Source organism: Chroicocephalus ridibundus, chromosome 2, assembly GCF_963924245.1.
Source record: "Chroicocephalus ridibundus chromosome 2, bChrRid1.1, whole genome shotgun sequence".
In the NCBI taxonomy this organism is placed as follows: Eukaryota; Metazoa; Chordata; class Aves; order Charadriiformes; family Laridae; genus Chroicocephalus; species Chroicocephalus ridibundus.
Window position 1 is genome coordinate 165304614 of NC_086285.1, and position 27956 is coordinate 165332569.

Consider the following 27956-nt stretch of genomic DNA (forward strand, 5'->3'; position numbering starts at 1 on the left):
CAAGAAAAGCTGTTCACTAGACTTGACGAATTCATAATAGTCTTCCGGCTGGAGGGGCAACGGGCACGTGAGTGAGGAGACATGGGGCAGTTACAGTGGTTATTGCTGTTCATGCTGCAGGTTGTGCTGTTTTCCTAGGATAATTGGTACAGTGCGATCTAAAACATTTACCCACCGTTGTGGACAGAATTTTCTGGCATCCTTAGCCTCACATACCTTTTAAACATGGCTCTTAAATCATCCTAGAGGCTACACTGGGGTGGATTTCAACCTGGATGCCTGAGATTGGTTCTTTTTCTGTCCTTGGAAGCATCAGCATTTAAGTGACTGAGTGGATGGACTGATAGTGGGAATTAGGAGAGCAAGCCCTGATTTCACAACATGCCAGGAAGAAAAATCGAACAAGAGTAGTATAGCATCATAGTCTGGTTCTGCTTTTCATCTTGGCTGTTCTTCAGGGAAAGAGAGCAGAACAGCAGACTTTGCTGGAAAACATGCTCATTTTCACAGCTTTTTTGTACACTCATCTGCAGTTTAGGGGATTTAGTGATCCAAATGAAGGTGGAACATATCCTTAACCTCTCCCCAAGCCCAGACAACGTGTATGAGAACATATACATCCACGTGTATTTTTTTTCTTATGGCTGAAATAGTCAGAGGACATTTTACTGCTTGACTTCATCTTCTCTTCCCTGAGAAGGTTCAGCCTTTTTCAGAAACAAATGAGTAGTTACTAGTGACAGGTGGGTTGGAATACTTTCTCTCCCACTCCATTGGCGTCTAAAATCTTTGTAGTGAATAGCTCTGGAAATATCACTCTTATCATTTACTCTTAAGCCCATGCCCAAGGCTCAAAGGCTTTCATAGAAAACAGATTGCCTGCTTTCTAAGTCACCCTAGGAGTGTTGCATTACGATGTCAAACACACACACATAAAAACACAGTAAAGAATTTGTTGCTAGCAAAATGTCTGTATTAAAATACAAAGAAAAGTTTCCTGTTGGGAACAGTAATTAATAGACTCTCTTCTGTATTGGTACTAACAAATAGCACTGCAAGTTCCATTTTCCAAACAGACCACAGTGTTCTTGAGGAATAAATTCCACCACCGTCATTCTGAACCTCAGCCTAAAAAACAAAGACGTCAAAGACAACAGTACCGTGCATCCTAGTAATATTCCAGCATCATTACACTGGTTTACTGCAGCGTGTCCCATCAGATGTGGGTTTTATCTGGACACTGCTTGGTGACGGCAAGCTCACAGGGCTTCCTAATGTGTTTGAGAAGGCGATAATTGCATTGGAGCCCTTGCAGTTCTTATTCATACCCAGGATGTCCACACTGGTTTGCTCTGGCTCGGTTTTCCTGAAGATGTTTTTCATGGTCGACTGAAAGTTATTGGTCACAAAGCAGTAGACAATGGGGTCCATGCAGCTGTTGAGGCTACTCAGAGTCACTGTCACATGGTAAACGAGGAGGCTGACATCATGGGGCATGCCTGTGTTGATGGAGATTGCTACCTGGCGCACGTGAAAAGGAGTGAAGCAGATCATGAAGATGATGAGGACGGTGATAAGGAGTTGCACAGCCCTCATTCTCCTCTCCCGACTCTGGTGCATGAGGCTGGGCTTGGACAGAGCACACATAATCCTGGTGGTGAAGAAGATGATTATGATGAGGGGGAAGAAGTACTCGCAGACCATCAGGACCAGAATCTTGGAGAGGCAGCACTCAGCAAACTGTATTGCCATGGTCAGGATGGAGAAGGTCACCACAGTGGCAAAGATCCAAATGAAGACGCAGATCCCCTTGGCACAGGTGGGATTCCTCCATTTACGTGAGGCCTCCACCTGTACAATTGCCAGATAGCGGTCAACGCAGATGCACGTCAAGAAGAGGATGCTGCAGTACATGTTGACAAAGTAGCCAAAGATATGAACCAAGGAACAATTCAGGCAGTCCCCTGCACTATAGAACATGATGATCCGGACAGGCAAGGAAAAGCCCACCAAGAGATCTGTAACAATCAAGTTGATGGTGTAAATAACAGAGGTGGTTTTTGTCTTGGTACGGAAGCAGAAGACGTACAGTGCCAAGCTGTTCAGCACAACACCCACCAGGAAAATGATGGCATTGACTATCATCAGGGCAATCCACAGGCTGTAAAATTCTGTGTACAGTTCTTTGTCGGGGTGGATGAACTTGGAGAACAAGTAGATGCTGGAGTTAGGTTGCTGGGTGGCGTTCATAGAGTCAAGGGCTGGCAGTTGGGTGGAAGAGGTAGGCATGGTCACTGACTTCCCAGCAATCTGGAAGAAAAGAAACAGATGTATTGATGGTTAAGTCAGCGTTCCTTAGGGCTCAAAATATTGTCACCTAAGAACATTTTAATCAACATATTTGTACATATTCTGTAGTTATGTATACTGCTGTACTCTCTGAGTGTCTCATCTGTCCATATGGAATTACCAATAATTGCTAGGAAAATACCTGGGTTTATAATTACTGCCTCCAGTGGTTGTAGATGCATGTTTTGGAGAAGACACACAATCCCCACTTCAAGTTTCTCTTCCTCTGCCCTGTGCAAAAGTGGTTTTAAGGCCTGAGCAAGAACAGAGAAGTGAACTATGCCAAGGGGAGCAAAGGAGAAGGGAAAGTCGGGGGGACCTACACGTGGTCATGTTTGAGCCAGCCACGTGGCAAATGGCCCAGAGAAACAGGCAGGGTTGCTGAGTCCAAGCAGGGTGCTTTGATGCTTATGGAAGGCACAGGCCATTTTCTGCTGCGACAGGGAGGATCAGGCCAATATGCTCCATTGGAGCAGCTTCTTCCTGGCTGGAGGCTCTTCCTGCCCTGCCATAGGAGCAGGGTAGTGCTGGCAGCCAGAAGACATTTGCCCAACCTATTGGCACAACCATAGCCCCAGCATCTGACTCCTAAAATATCACATCCCTTCCCTTGTCCAGGTGATCCCATTAGAGAGTTACAGGCAGCAGCATTTTCAGGAACTGTAAGATTTTCCTCAAATCAAAGGATGGCTGAATTTTCCAAGAAAACACAAGCAGGTTGTGTGGCATCTTCTAGAGATCTGCACACACAGCAACAGCAGCCAGGAGATTTCAAACCAAGGGCGTCAGCCGCTACGCCTGCCAGAGTTTGACAGTTTAATTTGCAAATCATTCCTGACTTACACAGTATTTTAAACTGATTTGTATATTAAAAAGATTTTAAAAAAAGCCCAACATATACAGAGACTTGGCTGGTTTCAATAAAAATAAATGGTTGAAAAATGTCTGGAATATCTCAAAGTGTTTGAGCAGGACTTTGAGGTTAAAAAAATCAGCTTGAATCAGCAGAGAATGATGCTGAAAGACTTGAGTTATGAGGGTTTGAAATCCCTGCTACCAAAGAGCCAAGTGTGGAAGGGCTAGGAGACGAGGAGCTGCAAACATCTTCCAGCCCTCACAGGAACCACGGTGTGCCTAGGCTGCGTGTCTCAGTGAGGAAGGCTTGGATTGCTGAGGGAGTCTGAATATCCCCCAAGCATGTCCCACCCTCTGGCAGCTGGCTTTCTGCCTGCACTAATCCTTTTCGCTTCTTATGGGAATCGGGAGGATGGACCGAAGGTGTCCCATTGCCTGGAAGATGCTTCAAGCTGTTGGTGGCCGTGTACAAAGCAGAGGAGGAAGCTACCTAGGTCAGAAGCTTTTCAGTGAAAAGTGAATCCTCAGGAGAGTTCCTGCTGGCCAGAAGCAAATGGTTTGCAGGGACAGTCCTAACTGGGTCCAGAGAGCATCGCGGCAGCTCTCAGCCTGCCTGACAAGAGCCAAAGCCTTTTCCTGCCTAGCCACCAAAAGCTTGCTTCTTGATCTAATGAGCTACAAATCCCTGCTGGCCATAACTCTCAAGTTCCTGAACTCCACCATGCCTCCTGACAAAAGCAGAAGGCTTCCAGATCTCTCTGGAATAAAGAGCTGGGGAACTGGGATTTGGGAGAAGAGATTCCAAAGTCTCTGTGCATTTGTTGGACACAGCACTGCTGGTACGTCTCACCAGTGCTGAGCAGAAGAGAACAATCACCTCCCTCAACTTGCTGGCAACGCTCCTCCTAAGGCAACCCAGGAGGCTGTTGGCCTTCTTTCTCACAAGGCTGCATTGCTGGCTCATGTTCAACTTGGTGTCCACCAGGACCCCCAAGTCCTCTGCAAAGCCCCTTTCCATCTATTTGGTCTCAGGCTATACTGGTGCATTCCTCCCGTCCTGGTAAAGCCTCTGCTGGACCCTCTCCTGTCTTTCAGCATTCCCCTGAACAGCGTGGTTCCAAACTAGATACCTCTTCAGTGATGAATCTGTGGAGGTAATCATTCCCCTCCATCTGCTGACCATGAATCTCCTGATGTAGCACAGTATGTACTTTGCCTTGTCTGCAACGCACACTGCTTGCTGGTTCTTTTTCAGCCTAAGATCCACCGTAACACCCATGTCCTTTTCAGTAGAGCAGTTCCCAGCCTGTACTGGTGAATGGGGTCATGGGGTATGGCCAGGCAGGCTTCTATGGAGGACCGAGTGACCAAAGCGTGGGTGCTTTCCTGACCCTTCTTACTTTGGAGAGGGCTGGGAATGAAATATATTTGGTAAATGGTCAACATTCCAGATCAAGAGTCCATGAGGACTACAGCCTAGTGGTTATTCTGTGTGGTTCATTCAAGCCAGGTGAGCATGTAGCAGAACATTTGTTGAGCAAAAGCAGAGGTTAGGACTGAGAATTTATAGGACCAGGTGTGAAGTTCCCTCTGGAAATTCTTGGAGAAGTGACTTTGCCATCATGATCGAGCTCAGGTCTGTTGGCCTGGGGTCTGGTGATTGCTCTAGTTTCTTCTTGCCTCTCATCTAGTCTATGGAAGTAATGTGAAAGAAAAAGCTGGGTTTTAATATCCTTGAACTTAGAAGGATATGTGCATTCAAATGGCAATTTTTTTCTGTTTAGGTAGCTACTCAAACCCAAGTAGTTGTATTGTCCATTGGAATGGCTGGTGCTCAGCCATAAAGCCCTCCTTAGATCAAACCCAGTTTCGGATCATGCTGCGGGACTGAAACCCTGAAGCCTGGGATCAGACCACCTGTGATGTCCCAAAGAACTGCTGGGCAAAGAGGAGCAATCCTAACTTGTCCCCACTTAGGCCATCTCCAGCAGCAACTGGATGTTGGAACGTCTTGTGTGTCAGGAATGACCGGATTACCTCACCCGGCACTGAACTCTAGTGGCAGCCAAAGTAGTGCACATGTTCATATTATTTTGTCTGGGCCTGATTGAGCCTGCAGACTCCTGGGGAAGAGTCTCGTCTCTTTACATTTTGTTCAAGCACGTCCTCAGTGAATACCAGGAAAAACTGGACCCAAGACTGGCTGAAGGTAGTGGAGCTGCAAAGTCTGGCACCTGAGAAAGATGCATGGGGAGAATGCAGAATGCTGGCCCTTTTTCTAATGATTTTCTAATATTCTCACCATCTGATCTTCCCTGTTTGTTTGTTTTGCTCTTTAATTATGAAAACAAACTGAAAGGAGCAGATGCCTGGATCTGCTCCCAGATTTCTCTTTGCAGATGCTGTCAAGAAGAGCACCGTGGAAGCCATTGCACCAGCGCAAACCAAGAAATAAAGACTTGTTTGCCCCTTGGGTGCAGCGTAAGCTTGTATATCTGTGTTCATACAGATAGTTGAACAAGGGGAGAAGACAAAATCACCCATCCCATCCCTTCGCATGGCCTGAGTGTATTCAGTTGCGTATGCATTTGTCTTATTGTAATTCTCAGGCATTAGCCGTTTGCTCTGATTTTACATTGTGTTAGCAGCTTGCCTCTGCTGGGAGATTTTTCTTCAGGCTCAGATCCTTTATCATGAACACCTGATATTCGTCTTACATTTTTCCTTTCCTGCCTCAGTGAAGTCAGTAACTCAAAACGCATTCAGATGTTGCTAATCCTCACAAATGCTATTGAGGTGGGTAGGGCACTTTACAGACTGATGGAAAAAGATCCGCTATGAGTACTGTCCGTACACAGAAATTAAAATCATCAGCACATACAGCGTGATGACTTACACAGTCACCTCTTCCACTGAGCCCCACGTGCAGGGAAATAAACTCCAGATATAGTAAACAGCTAAAAAACAGGCAGCATTTTGTTTGCCAAATTAAATATGCAAGGGAGGAGCTGAATTAGAGTTCGTGTCTTTCCCCAGTCCATCGCTGCCCTGCCTGAACTCAAAATCCAAGCAACTACATGAAAGAAGTCCCAACTAATTTAATTAATTCTGAAGATTTCCTGACTGACAGGCTGTGGAAAAGCTGCCTCTTGGGCTGCAGTGGGAAAAGTCTTCCTCTAATCAAATTGTTACGATGGATGTTTGGGTGAATGGCCTTTTCCTTTCTTTGTGGGACTGCCCTCATCTCATGGCTGACAAGCAGAGGGGACGGAGAGCTGTACTGGCAAAGCAACAGCATTCCTCTGGGTGCTTTTAATGCGGTGGAGCTGGACCAAACCCCTGGTTAACAGCTACTAAGTATTTTTCCATTGTGGGTCTCCAAGCACTTGACAAAGGTACGTTGCCCCATCTTTCAGCAGGCTGAACAAGGCCCAGAATGGCAGCGTGACCTCATGTCTGAGGAAAAGCAAACATTTCCAAAGATTTCCAATTCTTCCCACCCCCTCTAGTCCTCCATCAAAAAAATTACACCAACCAGGTCTCTATCTCTGCCATCAGAAATACTCATGCAGGTGTTAAAGTGAGTCAGTTCAGCTACCCATCACCATGGTGTGGTGGCATATAGCAGCCAGTGAAGGTCATGGCTAAAGACATGAGAAACTTTGCAGCCTCTGCAAACATTTATTTTGCTATTTTTCATACTATTTATTGCTTGCAGTTGTGGCATGAGGTCAGGCAGAGCTATAAGAAGCACAATCACCTTTGCTTACAGAGTAACGAGCCTTTGTGCTAACCCCCTTCCTAAAATCTTCAAAGGGTTTGGATCTCAGCCTTCTTCTTGCCTAATTTAGCTGTCAGCCCCCCAGATTTCCATGCAATCCCTGTTTCTTGGAGCTGCCAGTCTGCAAAGCCCGAGATGGGTAAACATGCATCCTTCTGAGCGCCGTCTGACCGCACCAGTTGGCCTATGCTGTTATATTATACCTCTCCGGCTGGATTTTGTCTGTCTGGCTGGGAGACTGTGGGTAGCATTTCCTTAAAAGTACAGCAGGCATCTGGGTAGAAATGGGATAAGGGGAGGGACGGAGACTGGAAGTTGACCTGGTTTCCCTTGTTCTGGTAAAGGTCCCTGCTCAGCACTGGGAGAGGGGGACTTGCTCTGAAATGCTTTCTCGTTGTTGCGTGACACAACCAATTCCGTCGTTCTTGGGCCAAATAGGAAACAGATGGTCGCTGTGCTGAAACCAGGTCTTGCAGCCTCTTCCCTCCCTCGCTCGCTGCTTGGCATCACACTTGTTCATTTAGAATGGGCAGCTCAACGCTACGTCTGCCGCAGGAGCATGTCCTTGACCATCCTGTGTTTCATTCCACCCAACTTTTTGCTTGCCTTAAGCCTCACCCTCCACTCGCTGAAGTTAACGGGGTTCACTTCTTTGACCCAGGGGACTTTTGGATCTGGCTCAGCAATTCGAGTAATGGGATACAAAAGAAAAGGCAGGTCAGGCAACCGAGCTTTGTCCTAACTGCTCTCCAAAAGGGTTATTTATTGGTGTGTGCAGATAGGATCTCTGCGTGCAGACCTAGAGACAGAGAACAAGAGCCATGCCCTGGAATCAGAAAGATGAAAAGGACATTAACGAACGTGAGCCAGTGTTATTTAGTATAAACAGCTTTTCTCATCTCCCTGTCCTTAATCATTCCACCTAACATGGCAGCCTGGCTCCTCTATCATTCCCCTGTCCCCCGCACCCTGTCCTGCCTGCTAGTGTTACTCTGCTGCCTGGGATGGCAGCAGTCTGTGTTTAGCTTTGCAGCCTTTCCGTGTTTAAAGTTCCCTGGGTGATTTATCATTGTATTTATAAATGAAGGGTTAAACTCATTCTCTTTCAGTTTAAATTGTATGATTCTCCTTCTGGCAAGCTCTCGCTCAACTCTGGCTCAAACTGGCCAAATATGGTGTTTTTGTGCATGTCGAGGACCTTGCCCTATACGTGGTAGAGCTTGTTCTGCGTGCCTCATGCTCAGTCTGGGGAGGGTGGGTTTGCTGACAGTGGGAACTGAGGGAGAAAGGGAGACAAAGGGAATGAATCCAGCTGCTGAGAGGGAAAAGCTGGTGCCCATCTAGCCCTCAGGCTGTGAGAAGGGAGCTAATGCCCATGGGAAAAACATCTGACCCTAAAGCAGAAATGGGGCTTTAGGGTCACTGGGGGGCTATTCCCAGGACAGGGAAGATCCTATACTTGAGGGCATCAGATCTCTGCTCTCACTTGATTCTTGGGCTTTGATGTCTCCTAGAAGCCTGCAGGTCTGAGGGTGGCCAGACAGAGTGTGTGGTACACCCAACTGCTGGGAAATTGCAGTTGGAAATAGTCAAACCAACTGCAGAGTTGGATTATTCCTTTCCCTCCAGTGCCGTGCAAATTAAAGGTGCTTTGGAGACACAAACCATGTAGTCCTGTGAGTGTCAGATTAAATGACACCTGCTTTCTTATGGTTTCATGTCTTGCAGCGGCTCGCAGGGCTGGATGAATGCTTTGCCCTGGTTGAGATGCTTATTATAACTTTTTCCCATGTGGACACTTGACTGCCTTAATGAGCACTCACATTCAGGCTCTTCCCTTGGCTCCGACGCTTGTTTGACTTTCTCCTCTCTTTGCTGCCTAATTTCCTGAAAATTGAGGTGATGTTTCCCTTCTGCCAAACTTGGGTTGAAATTAGCCAACAGGCTGAAACACATTAGGAGGATGGAGGGAATCAGAGCCGACACACAAATAGGCATTGAGAGTGTCCTTGTTTCCTCTACTATGAACCTGCAAGGAGTTTGCTAGCACTCTCCACCACATATCCTTTCATTTAGGTCTTATTATCTGCAAATTCACAATTGCTTTGGCATTGAAACACTGTAAAGAGGGCTGGATGGCTTCTTTGCAAAGAGAGAGCGTTGCCTGCCTCTCATTGTTTTTTCCTGAAGTGAAATAATTTCAGATTTATACTAAATCATATCTTTCTCATGGCAAAACCAGCCTGACTGGGGACAGGTGATAGCTAATTGCCTGGTGTCTGCACTGGTCAGCCATGGCATGCTTGCCCACGTGTAATGAAAATTGTGATGGCCAGCAACTCCTAATTTGTCCGGTGGTTTGAATGGCCATGTGCTGAATTACAGCTTTTGTCTGGAAGAAGAAAGCTGTGAACTTCACTTTGCACAACAGCAAGAGGGATTAACCCCCGTTACTGACTTTTGCATCTCTGAAGTTGCCCATGGGAATCAGATTTCCCATCTGGCCAGAGAAAAATCTCGGATGTCCAGTCCCAGGCATAGTCTGGGCTGTCCTTCAAGTCATGTAAACTGTCACAGATTAAGGATGTGTGGGGGCTAATGCGATGCTGGTTGTTGGGCTGGTGTTGCTGATGTGCTGTTGAGCCGTTTACCTCCTGCCTGATGTGCTCAGTTAGTCTACGTATGGTCCTTCATCTCCAAGGCCCTGCTATGGATGGGCGATGGATAGTGCCATCGAACACCGTGCTGTGTTCAGGGCTGTGTGCATATTGAGTGGACCTCATGCTCCCCAGCAAGCCTAAGACCAAAATCAGGTCTTCTGAGAGTGAGAAACCCAGATGCCTCGTTCAGTTTGGGACAAGCAATAGCCTGTGGGTGCTCAAGCAATGATTTAATCCAACAGGTCATCCTAGGGGATGAGGGATCACTGCCAGTTAGAAGAGGGAGAGCACAGCTCTCTGAACTGCATTCCTCTTCTTCACAGAGCAAAGTGACCCAGATGGGAGGGAGGCCACTCGCCTTGGCCCAGATGCCTGCTCTCTGCATCTAGGCTTGAACCTGCTGCTTAAAACAAGGTGAAGGACCACCAGACCAGAAAGATCTGCATGTTCCTCCCCCAGCCCTGCCCTAAGTATGCATGGAAAATATGGAACGAAGCTCCCAAAGATACACAGAGCAGGAAATTCATGTGCTGGCAGATTTCTTATAAGTTTATACCTCCTCTCTGCTCATTTGCAGCAGTAATGCCTCAGCCCTTGAAAGAAGGAGCCCAGATGTACCAGTACAAGCAAAGAAAGAAGTGGGATTGTACATACATTGGCTTTGGACCTGCAAATGTGCACCCAGCAGCGTTGGGCACCCAGAGGTCCTTCAGCACATCTCTAATGAGGTTTGCTAGTACTGGTCACCTTAAAGTGCTAATAAAGGGTTTACACCTCCGCCTGCTTCTTTGTACCGCACTGTGTAGAAAAGTCCCTCCTGAAATGTTTAGACATCTACAATGCCTTATTGACACCGTTGCATTGTTCATGTCCCTCTTTTCTACATTACCAGATCTTGTCCTTGGAGTGACAGAAATATTAAGCGTCTTGCTGCATGCTCTAGAAATCTTGCTGTTAGCATTTAAAAGACCAACATCTCGTAGCCTGTCAGGGCTAGTACCGAGTGCCATCTGTCACGAGGGAGCATGGAGTGACATCTCTGCAGTAGATGCTGTGCGTTTCTAGCTCTGACATTTTAAGAGAAATCAGAGCATGACTTCCTGCCTGTGTCCCTCGTGGACCAGTAGAATGTGAGGGAAAAGCGCTTATTTTTTGGAGAAATTTTTTTTCCAAGAGGGTTTAAATATTTTTTAAAAAGCTAGATCTGGAAAGAAACATGTGGATTTGGAGTTTTATAGGTCCAGCCAGTAGAGACGGATTTGTGCCTGTCTTCTTGGGAGGTTATAACAGTACAAGAGAAATGCGTTTGATTTTATTGGGATTACGGTAATCCATCTAGCATTTCAAGGGTGTCTGGGACAAAGTGCTAGAAATGTCAGTTTGGAATAACAGCCATCATGGCTGTGTACAAGGAGAACCCCGCAGTGAAAATTACCATATAGGCACATACAGGAACTTTACAGACGAGTGTAAAAAACATCATGTGAGATTAAACCGAGCAACACCTGGCCTGTGCATTGCCGCTTGCTTTCGAAAAGGAACTTCTTAATTTGCAAATTTAGCAATCTTTGCGCACTTTTCCCTCTTTCTGCCTTCATCTGCTTCCTCTGTCCCTTGGCAAAAAGCCTGAGAAGGACAGAGCAACAGAGGTTTGCGGTTGAGGAATACCCTGGGGTCCTGCGTGGCCCAAGGATGCAGGACAGAAGAGGTGATGCTCCAGGGAGGAGGCACGAATGCAGGAAGGGACGAAGGGGCAATGCAGTGGGTTGAGCAGCAGCCAAGCCTGCCAGGGATGCAGCTCTGCAGCCCAGCGCTCCCTTCAAGTCGTGCTGCTCTCTTGGCTGCAGGGAGAAACTGAGGCACGGAGCCATGCCTGGGCTTGGCCCAGGGAATGCAGTGAGATGGGAGACCTGGCCAGGGAGCAGACTTTTTTTTTGAGGCATCCCAGGATGGATAACCGGATCTTAACCCTTTTGGAGACTGGTTTCTGTGGTTTCTTTTGCTAGGCACTGTGCTCCCCGTGCTTGCAGGGATTTGCAAATTTTGGATTTTCCAGGTTAACCTGGAAAAACTTTGAGCTGTTAGTGGGTGTGTTGCTATGAAAGCAGGGGATGTTTCTGAAGGAACCTGGTTAAGGACCTTGGAATGGACCTGTTTCTCCTCAGACTGACCCAGCAAGCACATTCACAGAAAGAAAACAGCACCTTTCCCAGAGTTGAGCTCGCGCCCTCCTGCACAGCCAAACAGAGGTAAAACATCCCCAGTCACAGCTCACCCCATGCCAGGCAGTGCACTGTCTCCTCTCCTGGCTTCCAAACCCTGCCTGAACACATTTCCCCCAGATTTCATTGTGCCTGGGAATACACAGATACAAACGAGACATCAGCCCACCCCTCACAAGAGCCGCCGAAGTACTTTTCAGTGAGGGAAAACCAGTACCTTTGCACAATTTTCATCAAGCCCATCTCCTCAGGAAACAATCAAGTAGCACAGCACTGCCCCAAAACCCAAAAGCAGAGAAGCTCACAGCAGGGGAAGCCCCTCTCCAGGTTGGGCACCTCCTGATGAACTTCCACACTTGCCCCGAGGGCAGAGCCAGGGGCTTCCCGAGCTGCTCATCCACATGTTGGGTGCAGGACCCTCTCCCCCACCATCCCCGCCAGGGTTCCCTGCTGCAATAGCCATGCTTTCCACTCCGGACTTGGGGTACGGTCTCCAGTGATTCCCACCCAGCCCCTGCTGCCACCTCTCTGATCCCATGCCTCCCCTTTCTCTCTGACCGATATCCCAAAGCATTCCCTGCAGTGGTCCCTGCGGTGTATTCCTCCACGACGGACTGACTTACCTCTGGCCCGATCTCCCTTCTATGTTAGAGGAACTGCCGGTAAGAAAATTTCCTCGTGGACCTGAATGCTATCGCCCCAGGAAAGAGACATCTGTTCCTACAAGCAGAACAACTGGAGTGACTACAGAATATGAAGAAATGCCTAATCTCTCTCTCGCGCTCTCTCTCCCCCCCCCCCCCCTTCTAAATATAGCCTTGCAACTAATGGGAAAAAATACACACTACCAAAAAAAAAAAATATTTCCACTTGTCTTTAGTGTTCAGAATTTCTCCCCAAACATCTGGCTCTTTGCCCTAAATCTCTCTGAAATTTATGAAGTGCTGGAAACTCTAAAGAGGGCTCCAGCCTTCCTTACGGTGCTAATGCCTGAACATCTCTAGTAAACTAAACGTGATGTTGCTGCCCCCCTCTTGTCCCCTCCCCGGGTCAATTTTCCTGTGTCTCTGTGGGAACAAAATCTCCTTGCTGAGAACTTGCCAGCTCCAAGCCACCGCAATGCCACCATGTGAGACGAGGAAAATACCTCTCTTTTCATCTTCCTGATATGAACTGGGATTAGACAGAAGCATCCCTGGCAGTTGCAGGAAGGAGGTGGACCAAATGCCACAAAACCTGTGACATGCTTTGAACCAACCCAGCTGTCCAGACCCCGAGAAGAAACCTTGCACAGGGAGACAAAGGGTGACCCCGCACACTTCGGTGACGCTCTGGCTGCAGTCATTTGGGAGAGGGGTTAATAAGATCGATCCAAGGACTGGGCTGAAGTGGCTGAGTGTAGATTAGTCAAGGGTGGAAACAGAGAGCCTGAGGTTCCACCAAGGAGCCCCCCAACATTTTCCTCCATCCTCACGCAGCCCTTCCCTACTGGTGGTAGAGTCATTGTCAGGTCCATCTCAGAGTTGGGATTTGAGTATCCCTTCACCCTTGGCTCTATGAGAAGAGACTGGGATTGGACAAAGCATAATGAACTATCCAAGTGTTGAGATGGGTTCAAAGCACATGGCCAGATCAGCTTTCAAGATATCTCTGTTGACCAATGCTGCAAGGACCCAAATCTCCCAAATCCCCCAAAGTCCCACCTCATGATGGGTTACTTACTGCTCTAAATTGCATACCAAAAAAGCCCTCTTTTTGAGGGCTTGCACAGATATTCTCTCCCCTGGAGGGTTTACAGTAGCTTTAGAGGTCCCATCTGGGAAAAAAAGGCAGAAAAAAATAAAGCAAGAAGTTGGATCAAATGTAGTTATTTAGAAGGACAGGGAGGATGGATGCTGGATTTTAGTGTCAGCCCTGGACTGGTCTTTTCCCTCACCCTTTAGATAAAGACAACACTGGTGCCAATGCAATAAACATGCAGGATATGGCCCGTCACAACACGACAGGATCAACTGAGCAGCATTGAATTCCAGGTCAAGAGGCCAAATCCATAAATAGAGGAGAGGTAAACTCCACAGATGCGTGTCTCACTGGAGCACAAACAGTAGCTATGGTTATTAGAGAAGGTTGACCTCATTTTCTGGAATTAGTTTTTCACCCTTGGATCTTTCCCAGAAAGACTGAGCTGATCTTTTTTGTCTAGTTATTTTATTGATTTTCTATTTTGAGTTTCCTCACAACGAGGGACAGATTCTTCCCCCAATTTCAGGAACATCCTCCTTAACTTTAGGTGCCCCCTGATCCAGGCATCCAGCCTTTCACAACTGACCTGCAGCTCTGGCATGTGCCTGGGCTCTCATCTGCTTTTCACTTCCTTATGACTTGGAAAACAAGTGTGATGGGAAGGCCTCCACGAGCCCTGTCCGGTTGCCTTCGCTTCATTCCATCTTGGGAGTTGAACAGGGGGAAGAACAAAAGAGAAGAAACCAACCTATAGTCCAACACTGGGCAGGGTGGATGAGCTCGGACCCTGTCATTCTTATTGCCTATGGTGGCCAGTGCTTAAGTTTCCCCCAGCTTGTCAACAAAACTTTGTACTTAGGAAACAGCTCTTGGGAGTTACAAATGCAAGACTGAACGGGAGAGGAGACTTTTCTCCAGGGTGAGATATTGGTCCCTACACTCTCTTCACCTGCTCTGGGACTACCTGGCCCTTCCCATGCGAGGACTGGCTTGGTTTTGTGCTTCTGCGTGACGCATGTGAGCCCTGTTCCCATCCCTTGGCACAGGATAATGAGTGCCCTGCACTCCCCCACTATCCCGACCTCTCCCTCCTTGCTGGATTTAGCAGACTCAGAGTGGTAACAGCTGCAAAGTTTCAAGTTGTGCCTGAGATAGCGCAGAGCATGCCATATCGGGAAGCAGATGCTGCTGTTAAGGTGGAGAAGGCACATCCGGGCCTGGGGCCGCGCTTTGTCCCAGACACGGTTCCCACACTTGGCTTCAGGAGGAGTTGCAACCGTAGCTGATGAATGAAGAGCTTCTATCACATATTGATTTTCAGTCATGTATCACCCTCTCGGAGGAGAGGGGGAAAGGAAGAAGAAAACAAACGTGTAGCTTTAGGAAGTGGAAAGTTTTCAAGCTCATTTGCTGAATATGCAACAGTATTAAATATTGTAGTGAATGTCTTGAGATTGTAGGTAGAATAAGGTCCTGTCACAGCCAAAATTAGCTTTCACAGAATCACAGAAACACAGAATGGTTCGTGTTGGAAGGGACCTTAAAGATCATCTAGTTCCAACCCCCTGCCATGGGCAGGGGCATCTCCCACCAGCCCAGGTTGCTCCAAGCCCCATCCAGCCTGGCCTTGGACACCTCCAGGGATGGGGCATCCACAGCTTCTCTGGGCAACCTGTCAACATCACAGTTACGTCAGGGAAAGGTGCTATGGGCCCACAATAATTCCTAGCAATTCCTTAACTGCCCCACGTAAAATAAGGATGAGACAGGGCTCCATTTAAAAGTCTTCTGTGGCACAGAGCAACAAAGCAAGAGGCCAGTTGGCTCTGAAGGAGGTTGTCAGAAGCCTGATACCACACACCACCCTGGGGAGATGTCTTCTCAGATTTTGTCAGGAGAAGGGTATACTTTTCCAGTCCTATTCAAAAATCACAGAATCACAGAATCATAGAATAGTTTGGTAAAGGTCATCTAGTCCAGCCCCCCTGCAATGGGCAGGGACATCTTCAACTAGATCAGGTTGCACAGAGCCTGACCAACCAGACCTTGAGTTTTTGCAGGGATGGGGCATCTACCACCTCTGTGGGTAACCTGGGCCAGTGTTTCACCACTCTCACTGTAAAATATTTCTTCTGTATCTGTCTGAATCTTCCCCCTATTAGTTTAAAACCATTATCCCTTGTTGTATCACTACAGGCTGTGCAAAAAGTCTGTCCCTGTCTTTCCTATAAGCCCCCTTAAAGTACTGAAAGGCCACAATAAGGTCTCCCCAGAGCCTTCTCTTCTCCAGGCTGAACAACCCCAACTCTCTCAGACTGTCCTCATAGCAGAGGTGTTCCATCCCTCGGATCATTTTTGTGGCCCTAAAAAGGGCAACTGAGTGTCCTTTCATCCCCTGCAGCAGGGGAAGAGATTGAGACTGGGCAGAGCATAACAAACTATTGCACTGCTGAGATGAGCTCAAGGCACATGGCTGGATTAGCTTTCAAGATGTTGTTGACCAACTCTGTAAGGACCTAAACCAGAATCCAGTGCCTGAACATGCTTGTTTTTTTTTTTTTAGGAAGTTCAATTTAGGCTCTGTTATACTGAACAGCTCCTCACAAATGAATTATCTTCTTCAGTGGCAAAGGAGAACTTCTACCCAAGCAGGTCTGGGACCCGGACCCGATGGAATCAGAGCTCAGAAAACCGAGGAGCCTTTACCATGACTACATGGAGGACACCACGTGGAATCCTCGCTACATGGAGGACACTGAAGGGTGAGACCTTCACTGAGCAGTCTGGGAAACCTCTTTTTACCAGCAACTTCAGAGAAAGCAAACTCACATGCCCACATACCTCTATTGAACATTCTCCCTGTTTTTCCACTGTCTTGCTACTGCACCAGGAAGCAGGAGAACCAGAGAGAGAAATGGGAACAAGTAACGCCCGCAGTCACAAACGCACACAAACATGAGCCTGTCCTCAGAAGACTGCTTGGAGGGGAGGTTGCCCAGCTGGTGTAGCTGCAGGTTGATGGAGAGGAGTAGATGGGATCTGCTCCCTGCTACGTGAGTAAACCCTTTGCCATGTCAGATCCAGTTAATGCCATGGAGAACAGTCTACATCAATTTTACCCTCCCCAACTGCTCTTCCTTCTAGAAAAATCTGCCCCAAAAGATCCTCAGGCCTCAATAAGCGCTGTAAAACACTCATGTATGTCCCTATGATATGCACTCCCCATGAGCCCTAAATTCTTGATTCTCTAGAGACTCCAGGGCTATCGTGGGATGCTGTGAGCCAGATGCGGAATTGACCCAGAGAATTTTGTTGGTTCTCACTGATGGACCAAGGGTGGAGAAGTTGCTGTGCTGGATCCCCTTCCAGGAGTCACCTTTTACAGAGGATAACTGCCAAGAAAGCACCACATGGCATTTGGTTTAGAGGGAAATCTGTGGACACTGAGACTCTCCCCAAATGTGTAGCGATTTCCCTCCTTGCAAAGGGGCTTGTGCTTCAGTCCCATCACACTTCCTTATCGTTAGTGAGTGGGACGTACGTTGCCGTCCCCTGGAAGGAGTGTGGGAACGCTGTCAAAGGACGAGGAACAAAACACTGGCTTCTGTCCCGGCCCTGCTGCAGACCGTAATGGAGCCTGATAGATGAAAGCACCTGCCATAACTTTCACAGCCCCCTGCCAACAGTGAGGAGAGGAGAGAGAAGCTGAGATTTGCTGGGAGCAACTTGTAGTTATTCTGGTTTGGTGGAGCTCAGAAGGGCCAGGGAAAACCCCTGACTCCATGTCCTACATTTGGCTTGAGTCCTGCTCGTGCTGTGGGTGGTAATCTCCTCGCCAGTGAGGCACAAGTGTGGGAGGCCTTGTGAACAGGTGTGGGAAGGAGCTCAAGGGCTGGATCTGACCCTGCAGAACTTCATTTACTCAAGCTGAGCCAAAATTGGCCCCTGAAGGGATGCTGAAACTCAGGTGACTGCAGCAACCCCGTGGCAGAGAGAGAGAGGCTTGGGTGGCCACCACAGGGTGTGCAGGGAAAAGCGAGTTCACAGGGAATCGGGGCTGGAAGTTGCTCCTTGTCCCTCACTCAGTCCTGCTCCATTGCCAGCGCAGGAAGGGGCTTCAGCTGCTGGGCTATTGAGAGGTTGTTCTCTGCTGGTCTCGTGGTGATCCAGGTGTGCCATGCTGGGACATCTGGGAGATCAGAGACCCCTTTGGGCTCTGAACCCTGAAACATTCGTGATGGCTATGCCTAAGGCGGTAGCTGGAGGGGCTGTAGGGAAAGATCAGAGCCCTCTGTACTGATCCCTAGGTAGAATCTGCGGGGAAGAGACAACCTTTGCCCCCCTCCTGCAATGCTGGGCAGAAGCGCCAAAGAGGCAAAGAAACATGTGCTGCTTCTGCCTGGAGAAGGAGGGCTTGGACCGCTTCCCCTGGTCATGTCCAGCACCCCCAGGGTTGTTTGCCTGACTCTCAGCATGGGCAACAGAGGCTGTCGTGAGCCGTAAAAGATGGTCCAGCTGCCTCTGAAAGAGCATCTCAGCAGGGCCCAGAGGCAGCTGCACCTACCTGACATAAGAACCCGAGCAGAGAGCGTCTTCTGCCAACCGCTTGAGATCACAGGCACTTCCCAGCGCCCACTGTCCTCAGAGGACTGCAAAGGGCAGAGGCCACCATTAGCGTGTGGCCCTGCCTCTGAACAGGCTCCCCATCTGCGTGTTCATACAAGGAGGGAGATGAGATGGTCGCCGTATGGGGGCTTCTGCTGTTGGGATCCAGCCACGATTTGCCTGTTTGATGAGGAACAGGGAAAGACAAGTGGTTCCCAAATAACGGTCATGGCTCCTGTTGGGTGAGTCAGGCACGGGGAAGAGAGTGTGCAAGAGCCAGTTTCCTGCCTGCCTACCACATACTTGGGAATTGACTTTTCTGACCATTGCCTCCCCCTCCATTTCTGTCCTCAGGCTGTGGCATTTTTGCTGACGGACCTGCTGAGCTGCAAAAAAAAATGAAGATGTCTGCAGGGCATGAAGACCAAGCTGCCCCTCTCGGTGACCCTGAGGTCTCTCCCGGGTGACTAGTTTGGAGAACATTGGCCCTGTGTCTCCAGATCTTGCGTGGCAAAGGGTGTGAAGTTGGATGTGTCCTGTCCTTATATAAAAGTACCCTGTGGGGGTGAGCCCTCTCCATGCCAGTCTGCCCAATTCACCACTGCTCTCAGAACAGTGACAAGGATCCTCCGTCAAGGCACCAATAAAATGAGCTGCAGACCCTTTGGCCACCCAACATGGCATCTCAACTGCCCCTTGCGATCCAACCCGCGTTGGGATCCTTTGCGGGGTCCTGCACTGACCTTTATGTCCCCCCCAACCCGACTCTGGCCAGCAGCCACCTCTTGTTCTCTTCTTGCTATTTTTTTCAAAGTTTCGGGAGCTAATTGCCAAGAACACAACGTCCAGTGTCACAACCTCACCGCGGAGCTCTCCCCATTCCCAGCAAAGTATTTCCTGCTGGATTTGTTTTGTCACTGGGCACGTAGGGACACTGATGCGTGGAGGGGAAAGCTACGCAGGCAGGCAGGGCTTTGGCATCTCTTGGGCACACATGCCCTGGGGAGGTCAGAGCTGGGCAGAGCGGCTCTTGCCCAGATCTGGCTCAAGGGCTGCAAAGCAGGAGTTGGCAGGACGCTTGGCATGGCTGCACTGGGATGTGGCTCGAGGGTGGTCGAGAAAGCCTCCAGGCGGCTCCCAGCGCTATGCTGTTGTGTTTGGGGAGGTGGGAAGCACAGCTTGGCAGGGCTGAGATGGAAAAACCACGAATTCAAGGTGCGCTGTGCCCTGCGAGGCTGCAGAGGACAGAAGGGGCATTCACAAACACATGGCAAGGACGTGGTGGGGACCTTAGGGGACCAGTCTGGTACCTCCACCTGCTCCGACTGAGCAGCGAACGTAAACCTGGCAAGGGTCAGCGGGGTGCTCTCAGGGCCGTCTGTTCAACGGCCGGGGTCCTTTGCTCTACGAGCAACCTGGCCCGGGAGAAAGGACACCTGCAACTCAGAAAATCTGGTCTCTGGACCCACGGTCCTCAAATGACTTTAGAGAAAGACATCCTCTCCCTGCTCCCACTCCGCAAACACGCTAATCCTCCTCCTCTCCCGTCCCCTTTGTCCGCCTGGTTTGTAGAGATTTCGAATGGCTCAGGGCAGGGCTGTCTTTTGTTAGACATGCACAGGGCTCAGCGACGCTCCGATCTGGAACAGGGCAGCATAAATCTGATGGATTATGGTAGGAAATGCCACAGTGATGAAAAACTCTATGGTAACAGGAAGAAAAGAAAGGGCCCCATTTGGGGAGAAAAAAACAAAACTCCACAACCACCCTGATGCTGCTGCCTGGTTACACGTGATTCCTAAAATTGCTGCCCCTGGAAGAGGCTGGTACATTTGCTGACTTTTTCGCCTGTTATTTTGGAGGGGGTGTTTTCCTCTGTGTTTTCAGCTGTTTGGAATTACAGCTCCTGTCCCGGCAGGCGGTCCCTGCTCCCAGAGCTCTGTGTGAGGGGCCTCACTGGGGACAAAGAGCCACTTTCTGGGGAGGTGCCTCAGTTTCCCCATTGTTGAAATGACCCCTCTAAGCACAAGGTGCAGACGTGCCCTGGGAAGTTTTCAGGAAGGGAAGGAGGGAATCATCCACGTGATTTAAAGGGCTTTGTTACTGGAAATTGCAGTGCCAGAATAATAAGCTTTCTCTTGAAGATAAATAGGTGGGCAGCAGAATCCACCAGGCACTGTTGGTGGTATTGATGGGTTTTGCTTTAGGATCACAAACCTTTTCTTCTCTCACGTGGGGCAAAAGGGACCTGCTGCAGACCCGAGTCAGGTGGAAATGTGCCAGTTCAAAGATCCTGAGGAACACTTTCTCTGGCTGGGGTGAGGTTATAGACAGGAACAGATTGTCACCGCTGGTGATCCAGGAGGCCTTGAACTCATTGCGGTGTGAGCCATGGATGGCATGATGGAGGGAAGACCGAAGCCCTACTCCAGTTTGTGTTTATGGCCTCAAAGCAAATTTTTTATCAGGAGCAAAAGCTCAACCTGCTTTTGCTGAAGCAACTGCTGAATCATTCCTTTCCGTAAGTTCATCTTGTTACTGATAGCTTCAGTCTTTGTTATGGTAGGAGGTGCTGCAATGTGCTATTTGACATGCCCTTTGTGTCATCTGGAGGGATTTTTTTCTACAAAAGCACTATTAGATGTAATAAATAGTGTTAAATGGACTAATGAAAGGCACCTGTGTCTCTGCCTTGGAAAAAGTCCAAACCAATGCAGTGGGAATGACCGGAGGTCCAGCAAATATGACCCACCAGCACAGACCAGCAGAACTGGGCTTGCTTAGTCTTTAGATGACCGAAGGAGATGTGGTAACGTGTGCAGAGATGTCTGCAGCAGCTTCCCTGCGAATGGTACAAGGTGGGTTCATCTCGCAAGGCTTAGCTCGTTCGTACAAGCCTGTACTAAATAACCAGCCCAGTTTGTGGTGGTCCCAGTGTAGAGACCTCCTTTGGGTAAGAGGACTCTTATTGCTCGTGTCTTGCTCTAGAAGACACAAGCTGTGTCTTCTCTGTAGTACAGAGGTAGAGCCTCTGTAATACAGAGTTAGAGCCACAGAAGCAACCGGGGCAGACGGAGGACCCCCCCCCCCCACATTGCTAGAGCAGCACGTTAATCCCATGGCTGTAACACAACCTAAGTGGCACCTTCTTTTGGGCAAATTCTGCTGGCTTCTTTAAAGCAAAAATCCAGCCTGCTGTGGTTGCTAAACCGGGCTCTGCTTCTTTGGGTGTCTTTCCATTTTCCAAGAAAAATAAACCGCAGGCTCTGTATTTTTAGATATGCCATCTGATCACAGCTAGTCATATATCAGTCCCAATACTGTGAGTCAAGATGCTGAGCTCCACTGCTGAACTCCCTTGGGCAAAAGCTAGTGGCTTGAGCCATCCCGAGTGTATTAATAAATCAGTGTGTTTAAAATAATCATGCACTTTCCTAGGTAAGCTGCTCACGAGGAATCATACCATTGGGATTTATTATTGCTGGTGTCTTAATAGCTCTGACTCTCTGGGTGAATTTAATACTGTTGCGAGTGGGAGATGAACAGCCCTGGTATGAGACGGACCTAATCTAGGCAGGGGCCAGAGGCAGGATGAACTCCCCTTCCTGTCCCTCTCCTGCCAGTGCCTCTGATTCCTGACATCTGGCCCGTGCTATTTCAGTCCTGGGTATCATCCGAGGGGGCTGCCGGTCGGGGTGAACTTTATGGTGGCTTCCCGCAACAGTGGGATTTGACAACTGTCTCTCTTTGTGCTGCGGACCTGAATCTGCATTGCTGAGGTGGGAAACGCATAGGCACTACTCCCAACATTGCCAAACCCTTTTGTGGGTGGTGGGAGAAGGGGTAGCCTGGGGAGAACAGGTTTCCCTGGGTTGTATCTTATGCGACTCTATCCTATCCTGCATCAACCCAACCGCATCCTAGGCTGCATCAGAAGAAGCACGGCCAGCAGGTTGAGGGAGGTGATTATGCACCTCTGCTCCACTCTCGTGAGACCCCACCTGGAGTACTGCGTCCAGCTCTGGAGTCCTCGACGCAAGAAGGACGTGGACCTATTGGAGCGGGTCCAGTGGAGGGCCACAAAGATGATCCAAGGGCTGGAGCACTTCTCCTATGAGGACAGGCTGAGAGAGTTGGGGTTGTTCAGCCTGGAGAAGAGAAGGCTCCGGGGAGACCTTATAGCAGCCTTCCGGTACCTGAAGGGTGCTACAGGAAGGATGGGGAGGGACTCTGTATCAGGGACTGTAATGATAGAATGAGGGGTGAAGATTTCAAACGGAAGGAGGGTAGATTTAGATTGGATATCAGGAAGAAATTCTTGACTGTGAGGGTGGTGAGACACTGGCCCAGGTTGCCCAGAGAAGCTGTGGCTGCCCCATCCCTGGAGGTGTCCAAGGCCAGGCTGGATGGGGCTTGGAGCAACCTGGGCTGGTGGGAGGTGTCCCTGCCCATGGCAGGGGGGTGGAACTGGATGATCTTTAAGGTCCCTTCCAACCCAAAGCATTCTGTGATTCTATGATTCTGTGCAACCCTACCCTATGCAGCCCTGCCCTGTGCAACACTGCTCCATGCAAGCCTGCTCCACAACTCAGCCCTGGACCCCTTTGGGAAGTATCTGCTCAATCTACCTTGCACAACAGTCCACAAATGTGGAGTTATTGGTGTATTATAAATCTCTGTCCCTTGCTGGCTTGCTCCAGCCTTCACAAGTCTGTGTCTCTAACAGCAGTGCAGCCTGGAGACAATTTTCTGTGTGTTTGATCAAAGTGGCAGGAAGCCTTGAGACCAGCGTGTGAAAAATGGGCTAGTTTGTTCCTGAAAGTTTATTTGTTGAGCTACTTCATCACTCTAATGACAATCAATTTATCCGCATAACTGGTAGCTGGAGACAGCATAACACGACTTGGCAGCCTGGATTTTTCTCAGAGATGTATTGCTTGGCATATTCAACGAGGACAAAAGGAGCCAGCCTGGCTGCTGTGGGACTGCGACTCTGCGAGTGCCGAGCAGTTGAAACCCAGCGTGACAACGCCGCTTTCTCTCTCCATCCTGCCAGAAGAGGACCCTTGGGGTGAGGATGAAATTGCACCTGGCTAAACGTCCTGCTCATAAGCCTGCTAATGCATTGGCCTCCATGCTGAGATGGGTAATGACAAGTCAGACTGTGCTGGTTATAGGGGAAGGCGTGCTCCAAGTGTTTGCTTTGCCTGCCGGCCGGCCCCTGAAGAGCAGGCAGACCATCAGGATGGTGCTCAAGACACCCCATGGAGCAGAGAGGCTGGTTGCACAGCACTGGCTCTGCACGGTAGATGTCTGTGCCCACCACTCTGCTGTGTAAGCCCTCCACCAGCAGCCCTCTGCACCTGAATGCTAGAAACGTCTTTTTTGTGTCATACAAGAAGTTGGTCACTCTGATGAGCCTGTCTTGGTGTCCTCTCCTGCTGTGCCCAGGTGCCCACTTTACTAGATCCTTCTGGGTACCCACTTCACTACATCCTTCTGGGTGCCCACTTCACTATGTCCTTCTGTGTTTGTCACTCTGAGGTTTGTCACTCTGACCCCGGTGGCTTATGAATGCCTGCTGTGGTCTCCGCGTGGGTCCGCCTGCTCTGAGCTCAGGGCCATTTCACCTACCTGCGGCGAAGGAGCTACTCTAATGCAAGTCTTTGCAGCTGTTTGTATCTCTGAATAAAACAGAATTTTGGCAAACCTCCACAGCGTCCCCAACCTCATCTGTGAGGCTGGAGCCTGCTTGTGATAGCTTCATTATGGGGCAGCTCCCCAAAGAGACCCAAATCCAGCTCTCCAGGCATCCCATGGAGAGGGCTCACAACCTCAGTGCATGCAAGGATGGGGAGCTGTCTACTGGACCATCAGACAAGGAGCCATAATCCACGTTTTTTAGCATTAGGGGCATTTCCCACAGCCCCATCTTTTTGGCAAGCATTTGTAGAGAAGGTGGCTGGAGACATGAAGAGGACGGGGCATTTGACAGTAAATCTTTTTGCACCAATGTGGAAGAATTCATCCTTTCTGGTGTGTGATAATGGCTGTAGTGGTGCTTTCCGGGATGTGATAGATGAGATGCACACCTTTTATGAATTGTGCAACAGACGTAATAAAGAATTCAGTTACTGTGTCTATACACTAATGGTGTATTGATCCCAGTAAATATCACGCTGAGATTGAACAGCAGCATCCCTGGTTAGTGTCATCCTGATGGGTGACATCGTTTCTTTGGGTGTCACAGCCAGCTCGCAGCCTAGTCCCATTTGACCCACACAGCTTTACTGATCTGGCCGTGGGCTTCCCCAGATTCACCCTTTACCTCAGCACAACTACTTCTGCGTCTGGATTTTGTCATCCTTAGCCGGGCTCCAGGACTTAGTAGATGGGAAGCTCTGCTAAGCCGTCAGTAGGATTTGCTCAGGTATCCTTAATCAGTCATTTTGAGGGGGAGCAAAATCTGCAGCTGGAAGCTACAAATTGAAACGCAAGTATGAGAAGTGGAGGAGGGGTAAAAGAGAGAGCAAGAAGGGGTGGCGGGGTCCTTGCAACGTTTGCGGATGGGCTTGCTGAGAAGCAGACATTCCTCAGAAGACGGTAGCCTTTACCTTAGATGTCCCAGGAGGTTTGCTAACATGCACATTTAGGTAATATATTGTCTCACCTCCCCCTAAACCTAGCAACTGGGCATTTAGAGAAACCTGCCATAACAGTCCGTGGTGTAAAGGAAAGTCCAAACAATGTGCGCTTTGCTGTTTGTTAGAACATTACTCCCATGGGGGATTTTTGGCTCCCGCTTTAAAAAGGGCTCCGGAATTTGGATGTCTCTCTTTTTAGATGTCAGGACTCGCATCTCCTTAAAGGCTGAGGTTTCCCCGAATGCGCTGAGCACCTGCCTGCTAAACATCCCTGTTTATGGGTTTCCACCCCTTAAAACGCAGACAGCCGAAATCCCACAGCCCTTCAGACAAGGTGGAGCACAGGACTCGGTCTTCCCCCCTGAAAGGGGACGGGACAGCCCATGTCCCTGCGGGAACCGCGTCATCCCCAGGGCACGATGCACGTAAGGGGGAGCAGAGCTGTGGCGGTGGTGTACGTGCACGCGGTGGGATTTATTGCTCTGTTCACAGCAGCCTCCCCCGTTCTGCTTGCTCTGCCTCCAGGAGAACGTGCTGTGAGGGATGTTTCATGTACAATTCCTTCCTTGGCCTTTGCCTCCTTCTTCAAAACGGGGGAAGGAAGGCTCGTAGGGTGCTTTTGGCACCTTTATGCTCTGCAGGGAGGGGAGAAATGCCTCCCTGTCTGTATTTTATCTCTATGCACTGGGGAGATGGGGAAGGAGGCTCGAGCAAAGTGAAGCAAAGTGCGCTGAAATCAATTGATTAATAAAATAGCTGCTCGATTGCACTGCTAAGCTGGCCTGTGTCCTTGTAAGAAAGGAGGGGGGGAAGAAGGGGATTTTCCTTCTAATTCTGGGTTGGCAGAGATTTCTGTGCACAAAGGAGATGATAGAAAAGTTTCTTGCTAAAGAGGTTTCCATCAAAGCCAGGCACTTGTGCAGGCAGATGCTGCATGGTTGTGGTGGGCACTTCTGCCTCCTTTTCTCCGTGGCTGCCCAGCTTTCCTCTATCTCTGCTCAGGGATGGATTTACAGAGTGTGTTGAGATGCAGCATTGCATCTAATCATGGGCGACAGAGGCATTTGCCCCGGTGGTTTTCAATTGGGACTGTCACGCGCACGTAATAGGGATTAAACTTGTACGCCCACTCTCTTTTCTTTCTGAATGGGGGGGGGGGAGTTTTAGCTTTGCTGAGGAGCTGCCACTTTGGGAAAAGGGATGGCTTTTTGCTGAAGAAGAGAAATTGGCCCTGGAATGTGAGAAATGTTAGGAGAAAAGGCGCCTCGTGTTACCAAAACACAGCTGAAATGAGTCCGAAGAGCTGCGTTGCCAATTCATCACACTCTGCCACTGAGGATAGTTTGTGTAAGCGACGGGAGATGCTCTCTGTGTGATGTACTGCGGCCGGACATGTCTCAGCTGGCAGCGACTTGCTGATGGAGCTGGCGGGGCCATTCATTCATCCCTCTCCAGCTCTGGCCCAGCTGTTCCCCCCATCCACACACAGCACCCAAAGGAAGGACATTTCCATACTGTTTCCCCGGGGGAAGCTTTCTCCTTCCTAACCATATGTTGTAAAGTTCATTTTGAGCCTTCTCAGACCACTTTTTTTCCTGGCCTGAGTCTAAAAGCTTTGTACCTGGTTCTGCACAGGGGATGCGTATGTGTATGTGTAGCTGGACTTGACAGACATGGTCAGTATATAGGGGTGTATCAGAAATACTCAATTTTTCATGCAGAATCCCTCCGACAGCTCTGCCCGCAGCCTGCTTTTTACATCTAGACATGTATATGTCCTCATACACACGTCACTGACTGAGATAACGGACCAGTTCAAATGCACCGTGGCATCCAAATGGACCAGTTCAGTATCTAGAAACACGCACATTTCCCTTGATGAGACGTTCTCTTCCTTTGCACCAACCCTAAACCACCCAACCCTCCTCTACTCCTGCAGACCCCGGCATGGCAGACCCGTCTCTCCAGCCTGTTCCCACCTGCCTGGAGCCAAACCGCGTCCAAACCCACGTGCTTTGCTCTTGACCCGGCTTGTGAGGATTCCCATCCCCATCCGCGTGCTTCCAGCCTCTCCGGGACTGGAGCACGCTGCCTTCCCCAGCTGCAGCTGGTGAAATTCCCTCCCTCCCTCCCTCTCCCCCCTGGCTGCCTTTCCCAGCCCGAAGCACGCCGCAGCCGGTACTTACGCAGCCTGGATGAGAAACCTCAGCTGCCGATCCCTGAGCCCGCTCCCAGATTCCTCGACTGAGCGACCGTGCTCTCACTGGCTCCGCAGCCCTCAGCCCGGCGCAGTGATGATACAGGAACCAGACCTCTTTGGTTTACTTTTACATTGACGTCAGTGTCTTTTCTAGCCTCCACAGCTCGTTTTGGTCAAAGGATGTCTTCAGGGTGGAGGGGAGGGGTCGGAAAGGGAGAAGAGTGAGGGTGAGCTGGAGAGGAGTTTTTGTGATGTGGGCAGCCAGCGGTGGGAGATTTTAGGGGATAATGCTGAAAGACGGGGTGCTTAAGGAGCCCACGTTGACCGTGGGTGTAGATCATCACCTGGATGTGGGTATGTCGGAGGCCTGACCCTCACATCTGCACAGAGAACTGCTTTCCCAGCTGCACCAGCACCCCAACGGGGAGCAGTAGCACTGCCTTCCCCCACGCTTGGTGGCTGTTTGTTCCTTGGTGCTGGTTCAAGGGGAGAGGGAACACTGAGGCACCGAGGGAGGTCTGTTGACCCTACACAATGCCACACGAACACAGCTGCCCCTTTGTGCTGCCTCTGTGCCCAGGCTGGGGCCACTGTCTGTCTCCAAGGGAATAGGGAGATGCCAATTTGAGTTGCTTTGACCATCTCAAAGGATCATAGAATCATAGAATGGTTCGGGTTGGAAGGAACCTTAAAGATCATTTAGTTCCACCCCCCTGCCACGGGCAGGGACACCTCCCACCAGACCAGGCTGCTCAAAGCCCCATCCAACCTGGCCTTGGACACCTCCAGGGATGGGACAGCCACAGCTTCTCTGGGCAACCTGTTCCAGTGTCTCACCACCCTCACAGTAAAGAATTTCTTCCTAATATCTAACCTAAATTTCCCCTCTTCCAGTTT

The 27956-nt window shown here is 49.5% G+C and overlaps 1 protein-coding gene across 2 annotated transcripts; it reads right to left on the reverse strand.

Moving 5' to 3' along the window:
• Positions 1-1042: 1042 nt before the first annotated feature.
• GPR20 (G protein-coupled receptor 20) lies at positions 1043-27127 on the reverse strand. Of its 2 annotated transcripts, XM_063324053.1 has the most exons (3): positions 27046-27091; positions 12491-12587; positions 1043-2310 (listed from the first exon to the last, which is right to left on the reverse strand). In XM_063324053.1, exon 3 carries the CDS (start codon positions 2287-2289, stop codon positions 1189-1191), a length of 1101 nt encoding a protein of 366 aa, XP_063180123.1. In that variant the 5' UTR covers positions 2290-2310; positions 12491-12587; positions 27046-27091; the 3' UTR covers positions 1043-1188. The 2 variants fall into 2 exon arrangements, with proteins under 2 accessions (XP_063180123.1, XP_063180124.1); XM_063324054.1 differs by lacking the exon at positions 12491-12587 and having other exon boundaries at positions 27046-27127.
• Positions 27128-27956: the final 829 nt, after the last annotated feature.